The 16,632-nt window shown below is 37.8% G+C and overlaps 1 protein-coding gene across 13 annotated transcripts in view; it reads right to left on the reverse strand.

Annotated features, from left to right (window-relative positions):
- The window catches only part of axo (axotactin), a 508,380-nt gene that overhangs the window by 207,244 nt on the left and 284,504 nt on the right, over positions 1 to 16,632 (reverse strand). For all 13 annotated transcript variants that reach the window (XM_073983728.1, XM_073983738.1, XM_073983733.1 and 10 more), the window contains one exon: positions 1,277 to 2,142. In XM_073983728.1, the coding sequence (XP_073839829.1) occupies positions 1,277 to 2,142 (866 nt within the window). The remainder of the gene's footprint in view (positions 1 to 1,276; positions 2,143 to 16,632) is intronic.

The following is a 16,632-nucleotide window of genomic DNA, read 5'->3' on the forward strand; positions in this document are numbered from 1 at the left end:
TTGGACCAATTAGAATCTCCCTGCGAGAGTAATCTTGCGGGTTTGCCATTTTAGTTGGTGCCGTCAGGCCATTATCTCCGGAAGTATGGACTTGCGCCAAAAAAATGGACAGCCGTAATGGGATCCGCAAGGACAACCTGATGAAAAAATATCAAAACGATCCGAGAGAAGCTCTTAAACTTCACTTTGCCCGAATTTTGTGTGGGATGTACTCGAAGGAGTGGACCTATATACTCTATATTTGAACACGATCCCTTCGAGAGTTATCGATCACAACATTTTTCAAAAAAAATTGAACTTTTCTGGGGAGTCACCCGTAGGACTCGACCGATGTGGTCCATCTTCGAACTAAAACTAAGATTGGACAAAATATTACGATACCCAAAATTTGGATCGAATCGGTTCATCCGTTCGAGAGTTATCGTGCGCACCGCTAGCCAGAAAAACAGATCGACGGACATGGCTAAATTGACTCCAAATTGCCTGAAATGAATTTCGTCCTAATATGCTTGGGGTCTAAAAACGTTATTCCCATGAAGCAAATTTTTGGTCGTATCAAAGTGATATCCTTTAGGCTGAGGGTATAAAAATTACTATGTGCAAAGCTTATCCCAAATCGGTTACTCCTTTTGAGAGTTATTGGGTGGACTATTTTAGCGAAAATTGTTGACTTTTTGTGGTGGAAGTATCCAAATTGATATGGCCTATCTTCGATATTTATCTATGTCTGGACAAAATGTTACGATGTTGGAAGTTTGGACCAAATATGTGCGCATCAATCAGATAGTCAGTCGGACAAACAAGCAGATACGTATGGTTAAATCGACTCAAAAACTTCTTGATAAGATTTCGTCCAAACATACTTGGGCGCAAACCATTATTTCTATGAGGCACATTTTCACCGTGTCAAAGTGTATATTCTCTAGTTTAAAGCCTGATGGTATAACAATAATTTGACAACCCATATTTAAAACAACTTACAGATGATTCCACCATAGTCAATGAAATAACTCCATCTTACAGCCCCACCATAACTCCTTAATCGACATCAGTGGCATTTTACCCAATACCATATGGTCAAAATGAAATCTCATTTTAACTTCTTTGTCTCCTCGCCTTCTTCTTGTTCTGGTTCTTTATACAATGACCTTTTGCTGTGTGTAATTCAATTAGTGCCTTACATGATTTAAGCTTGTTGTTCGGCAAATTGCATAAATTTGTTTGCCGTAGCAGTTTACACGCACACACTTAAAGATACAAACATGTACATACATACCTCTTAACATTTCCCAGAAAATCGACGGTATAATTTTTAGCCGACGATGTAAACCATGTTGCCGAATGTAACTCCAGTTGTGCCTTGTAACAGTCATATTTGATATACTGCGTACAATACAACGAATGAGAGATCAATTCCTGCAACATTTCCGGTGAGAATTCACGATAGCGTATGTTAAAGCTAAAGTCAGAGTCACGTGACGAACGCACATCCACTTGACTGGGCAAGTTGTGTTCGACAATTGTTTTCGTAGCATTTTCCAAACTCTGAAAGTCACACTTGACATGGGCCGGCGGAAAGACCCCATTGCCATCAATGTCAATTAGATAGACATCCGATTTGGTGTAGCCCAGCAGGGCTAGTTCTTCACAGGTTTTACGGTATTTGGTGAAATGGCAGTTCTTGCCAATGTAGCCAGTGTGTTTGCAATCACAAGTGACCCGGTCATCCTTGACAAAACACTTGCCACCATGCTCGCATGTGTTGGGCCGTTTACACGGATCAATGTACTGGCAATTGTCCAGGGCCACTTCGCCCACCACCCGTTCCGTCTTGACAACATGACGTGGTTCTATCAGATGACCGTTAATCTCGATGTCTCGTATACAGCCGATGAGACCAGATGCGGCTGACTTCAAGCTGCTGCCGATGATCAATTTGTCACCAATGTTAAAGGTCAGGCCATACATTTCGGTACGCTGATGGTGATAGTCGACGGTAAATTTAATTTCGCCATCCCGATAGTCTAGCTCGACAGAATGCCAAGAGGTTGCACGATTTATCTTTACCACAATGGCCAGTGTGACATTGTTCTGCACGTTGGGTACTAAGTCAAAACAGAGTTTATCAGCTGCCAAACGTATCTGCAGTTAGTTAGAGGGAGGGGGTGGAGAGTGGTCAATAGAAATCAGTTGGTGTCGTTGTTCAAAGGAAGAAGAATAGGTATTTTCAATTTCCGTTTGTTGAATTGCATTTCCGTGTTTGTTGTTGTTGGCAGTGTACGTGTGTGTGTGTGAGCATGTGTTTGTGTATATTTTAGATGAATTTGTGTTGTCGTTTCCGTTTGACCAGAAGAGTTCGAATCCATTCCATATGTTAACATGGTCACCAGTAGTAGCATCACGAGCCATTTATGCATGGCACACAGATGAGTGGTAGTGGATGCCAACCAAGAGTGCGATTTTTTATGATGTCCATTCAGTTTTCCGTTTGCATTTTCCATTTGCACAAACATAGCCGGAATATGTCGCAGAACAGATTCCGTTTTGGTAATGTCAAATCATCATTATTCGCATGACAGATGGATGTTTTGTGTTCGTTTTATTGTTGATGTTGTTATTTGAAGAGATGACCATGTGAAAGAAAACAAGAATAAAAAAAAAACAAAATGAAAGTTAAACATTGTTTAAGAAAAATGAAATGTTATTAAATATGGTTTTATTAGATTCAGTTTATGTCACACGGTGCGCATTAACTAACTTTAAATGAAAGTTGCTTGGACCTGGGAAGTTTATGCAGATTCTGAATCTACAATGTTCATAGATGAGAAAAATTAAAAAAATAAAATCACCGGAGTGATTTTCCAATGTCCAAGTTCACATTTTTTGGTGGTTTTAGATTTTTATGAATTTACTTGGAGACCGCGAGTCCTGTCGTAATGGAACTAAAGAAAATGCATTAGCAGTGAAAATTCTCTACAAGATTGACCTTTTTGACGTTTTCCTAGGTTATATAATTGTTGAGATATAGAAGTTCAAATTAGGACAGTGCACAGACTGGCGATACAGTCCTTAAAAAACAGTATCTTGAACGGTGCCAATAACTAACACTAAATGAAACAAGTAAAAACGTATCAGTCGGCTTGGCCAACAGAGATATACCCTCAGCCTTTGCATATTGAAACAATTTTTTCACAAAAAATGTATGTATTTAGAGAGTTTTGAAAATTGTGGGCGTATGAAACGACAAAAATGTTGATTAGGATTAAAGAGCAAAAGTTTTGCGGAGGAAATACTTAAAGGAATGGATCGACATTGACCATTATGGAAGTGGATCTCCAGCCACTACATATGGTACCATGGTGCCCGGACATAACGCCCACGGACATAACTCCCAAAATTCGTTGGGAGTTATGTCCGTGAAGCAAAGTGGACATAACACCCAAAAAAATCGCGGAAATAACTCCCAACGATTTTTTTCTTAATTTATAAATTATTTCTTTGCTTAGTTTTGAAATTTATAGTTATACATTCTTTTAAATTTTAGAGTAGAAGTTAGACTGTAAGCGGAATTATACATTTGAGAAGGCCTAAGCGCCAACCAATACCGAAATATATACAAAATCTTCCTGAATTCATAAAATTATTTAAAAACGAAATTATGGCCGAAATTATGTAAGTAGCAGTTGGGAGAAGTTTTAAATTGTAAAAATATTTGTTAAGAAAATCGCGCTATTTTTTCAAAAATATATTCTTTTTTCAGAAAGTATTTGAATATTTTTACAAAAACTTTTTATTTTCTTAAATTGTGAAAATATTTTTGATTTTTTCAATAATATCTTCGCCTGTGGCGCTTTTCTTTTTCAGAAGTATTTCAATATTTTTGCAAAAACTTCTTAAATTGTGAAAATATTTTTGTAACAAATCGCACGATTTTTTCAGAAAGTATTTGCGAATTTTAACAAAATCTTTTTATTTAAATAGGTTTGAAGGCAAATTTTGAATATAGTTCGATTTGAGATGGCTACTACTTATTTTGTACTTAATTTTTTTTAAATCAATTATAAATTATTTTGTGAAATGAAAAATGCATATGAACTCAAAGTTAATTTTTAATTTGTTTCTTATACATTTGAAATAAAAAATGTATTTAAATAAACATCACTTAAATTTTAAAAACGGACATAACTCCCATTGGGACTTATGTCCGCTAAGGGGGGTCGGACATAGCACCCAAAAAATTTGGGAGTTATGTCCGCAAACCAAGGCGGACATAACTCCCAAAATCGTTTTGGGAGTTATGTCCTTTGGGAGTTATGTCACGGCACCGGTACCATAGGGGGTTTTTACACCCTTCGGGCTGTTTGCTCAAGAAGAGTGGATTTGCCCCTGAAAAAACTTTTACCATCGTAATTGAAGCAGCGAATGCAAGTTGCTTAAAAAAAATCGAGGTAATTCGATAGCAGGTCTTAAAGTGAACTTATCCGAAATTTTGTTTGGGAGGTACTGGATGAATTGGACAAATATAGTCCATATTTGAACCTGATCTATATCTGGTAGATATATTAGGATGTGTATAGTATGGACCAATTCGGCCACTCCCTTCAAAAGTTACAGTACGAACAATTTTTCCGAACATTTTTGATATTTTGAGGGAGGTACATGAAGGAGTGGACCGATATGGCTTATCTTCGAACTTAGACTATGTTTGGACAAAATATTACTAAGGCCAAATTTTGGACCCAATCGGCAGATCCGTTCGAGGGTTATCTTGCGCTCCAACCAAAACACACGGTGTCATAGGGGTTTTTGGAACCTTTCAGGCTATTTTCTCAGGAAGTATGGACTTGTCCCTGATGAAACTTTTACCGTCGTATGAGGGGCAGTGAATACAAATTGATAAAATAAAAATCATAGCAATTCGAGAGCAGGTCCTAAACTGAAATTATCCGAAATTTTGTGTGGGAGGTACCCGAAGGAGTGGACCGATTGAGTCCATATTGGAACCTCATCTAAGTCTGGTAGACATTTCACGAGTTGCAAATTATGTACCAAATCGGTTGCTTCCTTCAGGAGTTATCGTACGTACAAATTTTCCAAACATTTTCGAACTTTTGTGGGAGAGGTACCGGAAGGAGTGGACCTATATAACCTTTCCTCGAACTTAAACTAAGTTTGGACAAAATATTACGAAAGCCAAATTTTGTACCAAATCGGTTGATCCGTTCGAGAGTTGTCGTGCGCTCCAGCCAGACAGACAGACGGACGGACATTGCTCAATCGACTCCAAATTGTCTGAAACACATTTCGTCCAAACATACTTGGGGTCTAAAACCATTATTTCGATAAGACACATTTTGCCCGTATTAAAGTGTATATACCCTCGTTAGCATAAATGCTGAGGGTATAAACAGCTTACACCTGGAAAGTTTTTGCGGATTCTGAAACAGCAATTTTCATAGATAAGAAACACCCAAAAACAAGAAAAAATCGCCTGAGGGATTTTCAAATAAAACGCGGTCAAAGTTTAAGTTTTTAGGTTTATTTTAGGTTTTCAGATTTTTGCTTGGAAAAGGAAACTCTCTCGAATCGGGACTTAAGAAAATGTTGTAGAGGATTTTCACTGCTACAACATTTTGATTGTTCCCATTTCGATAGAACTTGCGGTTTGCAAGCAAAATCGTAAAAACCTAAAAAACCTCTAAATATGTGAACTTTGACCGCGATTTATTTGAAAATTCCTCCGGCGATATTTTTATTTTTCTCATCTACGATCATTGTAGTTTCTGAATACGCAAAAACTTTCAAGGTGTAAACACCTTTCATTTAAAGTTAGTTAAGGCGCACCGTGGTCATGCATGAGTGTAAGAAATCCAAATCGAAAGTACAAAAACGGCATTTGTATATGGGGATTTCTGAGTGATATCGGACACTTTTTCAAGATGAGGTTTTTGATTTCCTTAATTTTTTGCTGTGGTTATGCTGCTCATTAGCAAAACATTTTAGTATATTTTCAGATTTTTTTTTGACTAACGGTTCCAGAGATATCGCGCCTTGAAAAAGTCAAATTCTGTAAAAACTTACTCAGAAATCCCCATATACACTTTGCGAGTAAACTGTGCCTCATCGAAATAACCGTTTTAGAACCCAAGTATGTTTGGAAGAAATCCGTTTCAGACAATTTGGTGCTGATTTAGCCATGACCGTCCGTCTGTCTGTCTGGCTGGCTTGCTGAAGCGCACGATAACTCTTGAGCGGATCAACCGATTCGGTCCAATGTTTGGCTTTCGTAGTATTTTGTCAAAACTTAGTTTAAGTTTGAATATGGGTTACGTCGGCCCACTCCTTCCCGTACCTCCCCCACAAAAGTTCGAAAAGGGTGCACGGATAAATTCAGTTTAGGACCTGCTCTCGAATCGTTTTGATTTTAGTTGTAGCAACTTGCATTCGACGGGAAAAGTTTTTTCAGGGGCAAGTCCATACTTCTTGAGAAAACAGCCCGAAAGGTGCAAAAACCCCTACGACACGGTGTGTAGATAACTCTCGAACGGGTCTGCCGATTCGGTCCAAAATTTGGCCTTCGTAATATTTTGTAAACACTTAGTTTAAGTTCGAAGATATGCTATCGTCCCACTCTTTCATGTACCTCCCCCACAAAAGTTCAAAAATGTTCGGAAAAATTGTCCGCACGATAACTCTTGAAGGAAGTGACCGATTTGGTCCATACTTTGCACATCCTAATATATTTTCCAGATATAGATCAGTAGTGGGATTCTGTAACACATTTTTGCTGTTACCGACAAAAATCGGTAAAATTAAATCGCAAAATTGTGACTAAAAACATAAAGAAAAGTTGGCATCACTGTTTGTGTCGGTAGAGGCTAGCGACTACTTTTTATTCATCGTTATCTTACCGAAAAATTTCGTTAATTATCGAAATTATAAGCATTTTGATTTTACCAACAATTATCGATAACAGCAAAAATGAGTTACAGAATCCCACTACAGGTGTGAATATTGACTTTATTTGTCCTCCTTCGGTTACCTCCCACACAAAATTTCGGATAAGTTCACTTTAAGACCTGCTCTCAAATCACTTTAATTTTTTGAAATTTTGCCTTTTTAGGGCGAAGATCGTTTTTAATGATTTTTTATTAATTTTCTCGTTTAGAGTTAAGCTTGATGATCGGAAATTATTTGCAAGTGAAAAAGGAAAGCCAAGGACTCGAACCCACATACTCGTAGTCACCAAATTACGTTACCTGGTTTCACTGGTGGTTTTATACATTTACGCGGATATTTGGCCGCTGAAATGTATTTGAACCCACGTCCTTGAAAACATATCAAAAAATGTTGTAACGGCGTGTTAGCGTTCAAAGCCAAAACGCATAACTTCAAATACAGCGCAAAAAAGCGTTTGTCGTGAAGAAAATACATTTCAGCGGCCAAATATCCGCGTAAATGTATAAAACACATTTGCATTTGAAAAACGAAAAGTTCTAGGACAGAGAAGCCACTACATAGTCGATACGTCCGAAGATCTGCTTTACCACCAGTGAAACCAGGTAACGTAATTTGGTGACTATGTGGGTTCGAGTCCTTGGCTTTCCTTTTTCACTTTGATTTTTGTTGAAGCAACTTGCATTCGCTGCTTCCATTATGACGATAAAAGTTTTTTCAGGGGTAAGTCCATACTTCTTGAGAAAACAGCCCTAAAGTTGTAAAGAATCCCTATGACATCACATGTTGTGGCTGGAGGGCACGATAACTCTCGAACATATCAACCGATTGGTCCAAAATTTCGCTTTTGTGATATTTTGTCCAAAATTAGTTTCAGTTCAAAGATGGGCAATACCGGTCCACAACTTCCGGTACTTTCCCCAATATTTAAATAAAATGTCAAAAAATTAACGGGGAAACTAATTTAGTTCAAACTTTGGTTCTCCTAATATTTTGTCAAAATTTAGTTTAACTTTTAAAATGGCTCATATCGCCTTCTTAGGGTACCTCCCCCTCAAAATTTCAACATTTGTGTCTAAGTGCAGTTTAGGGTCTGTTGGAAGATCGTTTGGAAATGTATATCGATTCTGTTCGTTGTGGCCCTGTTTACCACAATATTATGTTTTCCGTGGACAAGTCCACACTGGTCCAAAATTTATACGATGACCCATTGAAATGACTAGTAGGCGCAATATCTATAGAAAAGATATATCTCCCCAAATAAGATGCACTTCCATAATGGACTATGTCGGTCCATTCCTTCAAGTACCTCCTCCACAACACTTTTGAACTTTAATCCTATTCCACATTTTTGTCGGCAAGTTCAAATATCTAAAAAGGGCCCCAAAATTCTGAAAAGACCCTAAATACATGCGATCTGTCCATAGATAAAAGTTTCAATTAACATATGCTGAGGGTATATCTTTCTCGGCAATGCCGACTGATACTTTGTTACTTGTTACAGTCGAACTTCTGTATAAAGTAGAACTTGAGGACCGACAAATTACCGCGTTATAGAGAAAATTTGTTATGGAGAGATTATTTTGTGTAAATATTCCCACTTCTGCATTAAAAACAACTTCATGTTAGGAAAGTATTAATTACAGAGAAGTTCGATTGTAATTCATCCACATAATAGGAAAATCCCGTCAAACTACGGCAAATCTAGAAACTTGGTGTTTGGACATATCCATTACCCTCTAACAACTAAAGGGTAGTACACACTATCATTCATAACTGACAGTCAAATTACTTTTAAGACAATTTTCAGGCAAATAAAAAACTTTTCTGTAGCTAAAAGCGTTTGAAATACATATTTTGAAGTATTTTTTAGAGATTACGAAAGTAATTATTTAGCTAGACTTTGATATTAACCTCAATGACTGTCAGTTTTGTTGCTCAATGTGTACTGCACTTAACTTAAAAGTTTTATAATCTGCCATCTGACGAAACTATCAGGACAATATTTTAGTTCAATAAATCAATTAGTATTAAAAATGTTTTTGAAAATTTAAAAAAAATATAGTTGAACATAGAAATTGTTGACTACCCACACAAATCATTGTTGATGTTCGTTCGTTAAAAATGAACACAAAACATTTCATGTCCATAAAAATAGTTTATGAATCAATGATAAACTGAACACAAAGCAAATGGAATAACATTATGTATTCCCATTTTGCAACGTTTCGTCGAAAAGAATTACATACTCGAAACAATGTTAGTCATGTCAAAGGCGATTAATGTATTTTTGAAACAAATTTTATAGGTCAACAAGAGCAATATTTTCAAAAAAGAATTGAAACAAAAAAGTGTACAAATAAACGTTCCTAAATTGAACGAAGAGATTAAATGACCCACTTCCTAATTTTTCGTTTTGATTTTTATTGTAACAACTTGTATTCACTGCCCCACATACGACGGTACAAGTTTCATCAGGGGCAAGTTCATATGTACTTCCTGAGAAAACAGCCTGAAAACTGCAAAAACCCTATTACACCGTGTGTAGTGTTTGGAACGCAAGATAACTCTAGAACGGATCATTCGATTCTGTCGAAAATTTGGCCTACGTATATTTTTGTCCAAACTTAGTTTAAGTTCGAAGAGGGACCATATCGGTCCACTCCCTTATATACCTCCCCCACAAAAGTTCGAAAATCTTCGGAAAATTTGCGCGCACGATAATTCTTAAAGGGAGTAACCGATTTGGTATACACTTTGGACATCGTGAAATATCTATCAGACTTATATTAGGTTTCAATATGGGCTCAATCTCTCCACTCCTTCAGGTAGCTCCCACACAAAATTTCGGAAAAGTTTAGTTGGAATAACTTGTATTTAATGTCCCACATAAGACAGTACCAGTTTTATTGGGGGGCAAGTACATACTTCCTGAGAAAATTGCTTGAAAGTTGCAAAAAACCCCTATGACACCATGTGTAGTCGTTGGAGCTCCAGATAACTCTCGAACGGTCTGCCGATTCGGTCCAAAATTTTCATTCGTAATATTTTGTTCAAACTTATATTAAATTCGAATATATGCCATATCGATCCACTCTTTTCCCCCCACAAAAGTTCAAAAATGTTCGGACAAATTGTGCGCACGATAACTTATGAAGGGAAAGATCGATTTGGTCCATACTATACACATCCTAATATATCTATCAGATATAGATCAGGTTCGAATATGGACTGTATTTGTCTAGTTCTTCGGGTACCTAACACATAAAATTTCGGATAAGTTCATTTAAAGACCTGCTCTTGAATAACTTTGTTTTTTTGTTGAAGCAACTTGGTTTCGCTGCCTCAATTACGACGTTAGAAGTTTTTTCAGCGGCAAGTCCATATTTCTTAAGAAAACAGCCCGAAAAGTGTAAAAAACCCCTATGGGAACATATTTAGTTTCTGGAGAGTACAATAACTCTAGAGCTGATCAACCAATTTGGACTTCGTCATATTTTATTCAAACTTAGTTTCAGTTCGAAGATAGGCAATATCGGTCCACAACATCTAAAATGGCCCCTATCGGTCCTCTCCTAGGGTACCTCCCCACAAAAGTTCAACATTTATGTCTAACTGCAGTTTATTGAATGTTCGAAGATCCTTTGGAAATGTATACCGATGCTGTTCGTTGTGGTAATGTTTACAGCGATATTATATTTTCCGTGGATAAGTACATGCTTCCTGGCATACTGGTCCAAAAGTAATACGATGATCCACTGAAATGACTATTGGGCGCGATATACTTTTGCCTTCAAGTACAAATGTCCAAAAAGGGCCGCAAAATCCTGAAAAGACCCTATGTACATTCGCTCTGATAGTAGATTAAAGTTTCAATTCACATAGGCTGAGTGTATATCTCTGTTGGCAAAGCCTAATCCTCTGCAAACAACTTCTACCGGGGATTTTATGAAAGTAGAGATACAGTAGACAAAAACCCTTTTGGGCTTTGTTTTCTTAGATCGGGTTCTGGTCACATTATTTGGAACATTTTGCGAAAGGTCACTGCCTCAACTTCCAACATTTTAGCTGCCACTGACCAGAATTCCAGAAATTATGTAAACTTTTTATATTATACGATTTTAATCCGATGCAGTTTTTCCTTATTCGTCTGTTTGACACTTAAGTTTTTCTACTTTAGGGCTTTCTGAAGACCGCAAAGCGAAATTCTAAATAGTTTCTGAGATAAAGCCCCGATTAGAAAAAAGAATCGTTTTAACCCGGTTTAGATGCGGCCATAAAATCCAAATCCGATCGAACAATACTAAACCCGACTAGGGGTTTTGTAGTCTCAATATCTTCTTTCAGAAAATGCCCATTAGAAGTTGTTTGCATTTTCAGTGTTGCACAGTGTAATAACCTCTACACATGCCAACTGGGTTACTCCAGCGAAAAAAATTCTGTTGCCAATACCATTCGACGAAAGAGGACAATGGAAGCGATTGTGTTCATGTTTACCAGTGATACCTGATTTTTTTCAAAAGTAGCATGGGCTCATCCGATAGCAATACAGGTAGTCCTTGGCAGAATGACAATCCACCATCAACGAGCAAAAGGGAACGTAACACAACAGGCATTGCAAGACGCTTTGTTATAATCTCAAAGCGTTCGTCCCATAAAGCATCAACCAGTCCCCAACTTTCCGCTGAGGGCATGAAGTAGTACATTGTAAGCACACTACAACTGGTAAAATAGATCACGTACTTTAACGACAAACGTCTTAAAAGGTTTTAGTATCAGGCCGTGGCCCGTGGTCAAGAATGAATCTATAGAAATTAAGTTGTCTGCTCTCAAGTTGAAATATTGGAAAACTCAAACAATAGCAGAAGGACTCTAGAAAGTGTTAGATGTGTCCATCCTGTGGCGATCAAATATGATGTTTGTTGTCGATACACCAAGCATGGATACAAGCTACATGACAGGCGTTTTAGTTAGACTGTTCGAAGAGAAAATTCACCGTTCATAGAAGTTAAGCATTACGTGCTGGTTCACTTTCTTTGCGTTGTTATATAAGATTAATTTATTGGGTCGACTAAAATGCTCATCATCGAGACTGCAGAGAAGACATGCAGTTTCTCTTACGTTTTATAAAGTTTCAACAGATCCCAAGCATATGCAATGCATGCTGGAACTGTTGTACCATTGTAGCTTTTCTTGCGTTTCACTTAACACCAGTCGTTGCTGTTCCAATGCATCCTTTTTGCAATTTAATTGCAATGGACTACTCCGAGGAAAGATCGAGGAAATAGCGAATTTCATGATTCGGAAAAATATCATGGTCGCGGTAATGAAGGAAACCAAGCTCAACAACTGCAGTTCACAGCGTTGTGATTTATAAAACTTATTGTGCAAGAATCGCATCCTATTGCACCAGTCTGTTCTATACAGGCCCATCTCTCTTGAGCCATGGAATGTATGGGGGTAGCAGTCATGTGTGGAACTGCCAAATTAGAGTTGCTTAAAATATACATCCCGTCGAAAACTTGCTGTACTCCAGGTTATAGGCCTAGCCAGCTATTAGAAGGTCATAACCGTCTGGTCTTGGGCCACTTTATTACTCATCATGAGTTATGACATTCTGTCCTCGGAAATGACCAAAGAAGTATAGTGCTGGCAGATTGATAGCTCTACGTTTTGCAAGGTCAATGAGGACGACCCTACCTGGTATGATAAATGACGTTACCTGGCAGCCCGTTGTTTCTCTTGGGATAGACCATCACCCTATAATTGTCTCCATCAGCAGACCGCCCGATTCCATTCCCTCTGAACGCAGCACTTTCATAATTCATGCCCAGCAAAATGTGAAGAAAGGGATTCCACGCGATGACGTGATTTCATTGCATCTTTTGCATTGGTTCAATGATCAAAGAAGTATAGTGCTGGCTGAGCAGATTGATAGCTCTACGTTTTGCACGGTCAATGAGGACGACCCTACCTAGTATGATAAATGACGTTACCTGGCAGCCCGTCGTTTCTCTTGGGATAGACCATCTCCCCATAATTGTCTCCATCAGCAGACCGCCTGATTCCATTGCCTCTGAACGCAGCACTTTCATAATTCATGCCCAGCAAAATTTGAAGGGAGGTGTTCCATGAGATGACGTGATTTCATGGCATCTTTTGCATTGGTTCAAACGAAGTAGTGAATGATCCGATCTTTTCATAAGCATTTGAACCAATGCAAAGGAAGTCGTGAAAGATCCGACCTCTTCATCAGCATTTGAACCCATGCAAAGTAAGTAGTGAAAGATCTGATCTTTTCATCAGCATTTGAATCCATTCCATCGATCCAATAGAAATGAATTTTGTGGTTTTATTTATACACATTTTTCTAAACATATAAGATTAATTATTTACAATAGGCTTGATATTGTCGGAGACTCGAAATCACAACCAACGTTGTTAAAACTCTCGTCGTAATGATAATGTCATTGCAAAGGGTTGGTGAAAATGCCATGCCAATGCATTGTTGGAAATGACATGCCAAAGCATTGGTGAAAATGACATGTCAAAGCGTTGGTGTAAATGACATGCTTTGGATTCAATAATGAATAGCATCTTTTGGGGTCCACACTCATATAATATTCATCGATGGATATGCTAAAAAGTTGACATGCCAGATCACTTGCACTTTATTGTATGGCATCTTTGGCATCGAACATTTTGCTGGGTGGAAAAGCTAATTGTCCTAGTTTCAGAGATTTCACTAACACTGTGCGACACGAAAAAAATTAACCACATTCTGACACCGCAGCGTGATAGAAGACGAAAAATAAGAAGACACGTGTCTCGGCGTTTTTCCCTGTTACTTCGAATTTCGCGGTTATGGGCCCCCAAAGACCTGAGGCCTTGATGTCAAAAAGGACCATTTTGTCAGGCTCATATCTTCTAAACCTCTAAGAATTTTGGTTTACTGGTGGAAGCAAAGTTGTAGCTCTCATCTTAAAGAATAATAATTGTGAAGACATAAAATCCATTCATCCTTATCTTCAAGGTCAAAATCGTTAAGGTCAAGTTTCCGTTATAATTTTTTCTCAGATTTTGGCCTACAGATATCAAACCGATCAAAATTGAATCAAACAACCAACTTCAAAAATGTACCTTAGATCTCAATAGAACATACGAACCCTGTAGAAATGGTTCTTAAAGGTCAAAATAGCAAAACAAATGCAATTTTTATTTTCTTCTTTCGGTTTCTGCTCCATAGAAATTAAACCATTCAAAATTTAAGAGAACATTCTACCACAATAATGTGGCGAATATATCAGTATACAACTTTGTGGAACATCAGAGCCCACTACGAACTGTTCTTAAAGGTCAAAATAGCAACAAACTTTAGAAAATATTCGATTTTTATACTTTTTTCTCCGATTCTGGTCCATAGATACCGAACCGTTCAAAATTCAAGAATACAAGCAACTAAAAAAAATGTACCTAAGATCTCAGTTAACAACTTTCTAGAACATATGAACATTCTAGGAGAGGCCCTTTAAGTTCAAAATTCCATTAGTTTTAGCCATTCTTTCCTGGTCAGGTCCGTAAATAACAAACCTTTCAAATTTTCTAGAGTGTTGAACAGATTGTTATTTCCAGACCATAATATAATTGTTAGTGAATTTTGGACATAAAGGACCGTTCATAGAATGTTCATATGTTCTAGAAAGTTGTTAACTGAGATCTTAGGTACATTTTTGTAGTTCATTTTATTCTTGAATTTTGAACGGTTCGGTATCTATGGACCAGAATCGGAGAAAAAAGTATAAAAATCGAAAATTTTCTAAAGTTTTTTGCTATTTTGATCTTTAAGAACCATTTCTACAGGGTTTGTATGTTCTAGAAAGTTATTTATTGAGATCTAAGGTACATTTTTGTAGTTGGTTGTTTGATTCAATTTTGATCGGTTTGATATATGTAGGCCAAAATCTGAGAAAAAATTATAACGGAAACTTGACCTTAACGATTTTGACCTTGAAGATAAGGATGAATGGATTTTATGTCTTCACAATTATTATTCTTTAAGATGAGAGCTACAACTTTGCTTCCACCAGTAAACCAAAATTCTTAGCGGTTTAGAAGATATGAGCCTGACAAAATGGTCCTTTTTGACATCAAGGCCTCAGGTCTTTGGGGGCCCATAACCGCGAAATTCGAAGTAACAGGGAAAAACGCCGAGACACGTGTCTTCTTATTTTTCGTCTTCTATCACGCTGCGGTTTCAGAATGTGGTTAATTTTCCATGACACAAAAAATTACACACAGTGTAATCATCGTTTCAGATATCAACACAACCCTTCTGATGTTCATCTAGCAGAAAGGACGTTACGAGACATCATCACTGTTGCAGCTGCTCGCCATATACCTGCTGGTTGAATACCCAAGGTGGGACCAAAATTTTCTGCCGAGGCGATGGGAAATAAGCGTGTTGAGCTTCGTCGTGCCAACACCAGTAACCACAGAGTCAGGGAGCTGACACTGGAGTTAGTAGGTTGGCATAAGGGCAAGAAGTGGTTAATAGGCTGGTTTTAACTCAAAAGGTTTTTTAGGCGGCACCCCTAAATAAAGTGTTTAGGTTTGTTAGATTTTAGGATTGCCTAAGTTCGAGCACAATCGGAATATGTTAACACTAGAGTGGTTTTAACTAAAAGGAAAAAAACGGTGTCGGATTTTGTTATGAGGCACCCTCCTAAAATCTTTATTTTCGTTAAAAATTAAAATTGCCAAAGTTTGAGCTCAATCGGATTATGTTAACACGTGCCACTGGGGCCTCAAAGTTTTCATGGGCTAATATAAAAATCTAATTTTTTGAGTCATGTTTTATTAACCATATTCTGACTCCACAGTGTGATAGAACACAAAAAACGAGAAGACACGTGTCTCGCCGTTTTTCACTATCTCATCAACTTTCGCGGTTATAGGCCTCAAAAGGTTTGAGGCTTTGATTCAAAACGGGTCATTTAGTCGGGGCTATATCTTCCAAACCGTTAGCAAATTTGAATATATCTCAGAGGCAAAGTTGTAGCTCTTGTCTTTAAGAACAAAAATTGTGAACACTTATAATCCATCAAACTGCACCTTCAAGGTGAAAATCGCCATGGTCAAATTTCTTTTAAAATTTTGTCTCAATTTTTGTTATACAGCTATCAAACCGATCAAATTTGAAGCAAACAACCAACTACAAAAATGTACCTCAGATCTCAATAAACATCTTTCTAGAATATACGAACTCTGTAAAAACGGATCTTAGTGGTATTCTATCACGCTGCGGTGTCAGTTAATAATTTTCGTAATATGTGTAGACGCCAGTCGTACGTGGCATTCAGGAACAAGAAGTTCAAGTCTCGTAGAGGGAAACAGGGAGTTCTCTAAGGTGGGGTGATATCTCCGGAACTGTTTAACCTCCACATCTCCTGTATTCCGCCCCTCCAGACGGCATTGAGATCGTAAAGCATTCGATCTTGGCGTCAGGTCCTTCCCTGATGTCATTTTTGATGCGAGGAATATGCAAATATCCACCACTAAATCTGGGCCACTCTGTTTACCACAATTGCAGGGTCGATGGTAACAGAATTCCGACAACCCACTACCCCATAATTGTAGAGGTCACATTCGACAAGGTGAGATGTTGGAACACGGGCC

The sequence above is a fragment of the Musca autumnalis genome, unplaced genomic scaffold, assembly GCF_047663935.1.
Source record: "Musca autumnalis isolate F117 unplaced genomic scaffold, ASM4766393v1 scaffold_4, whole genome shotgun sequence".
Lineage (NCBI taxonomy): Eukaryota > Metazoa > Arthropoda > Insecta > Diptera > Muscidae > Musca > Musca autumnalis.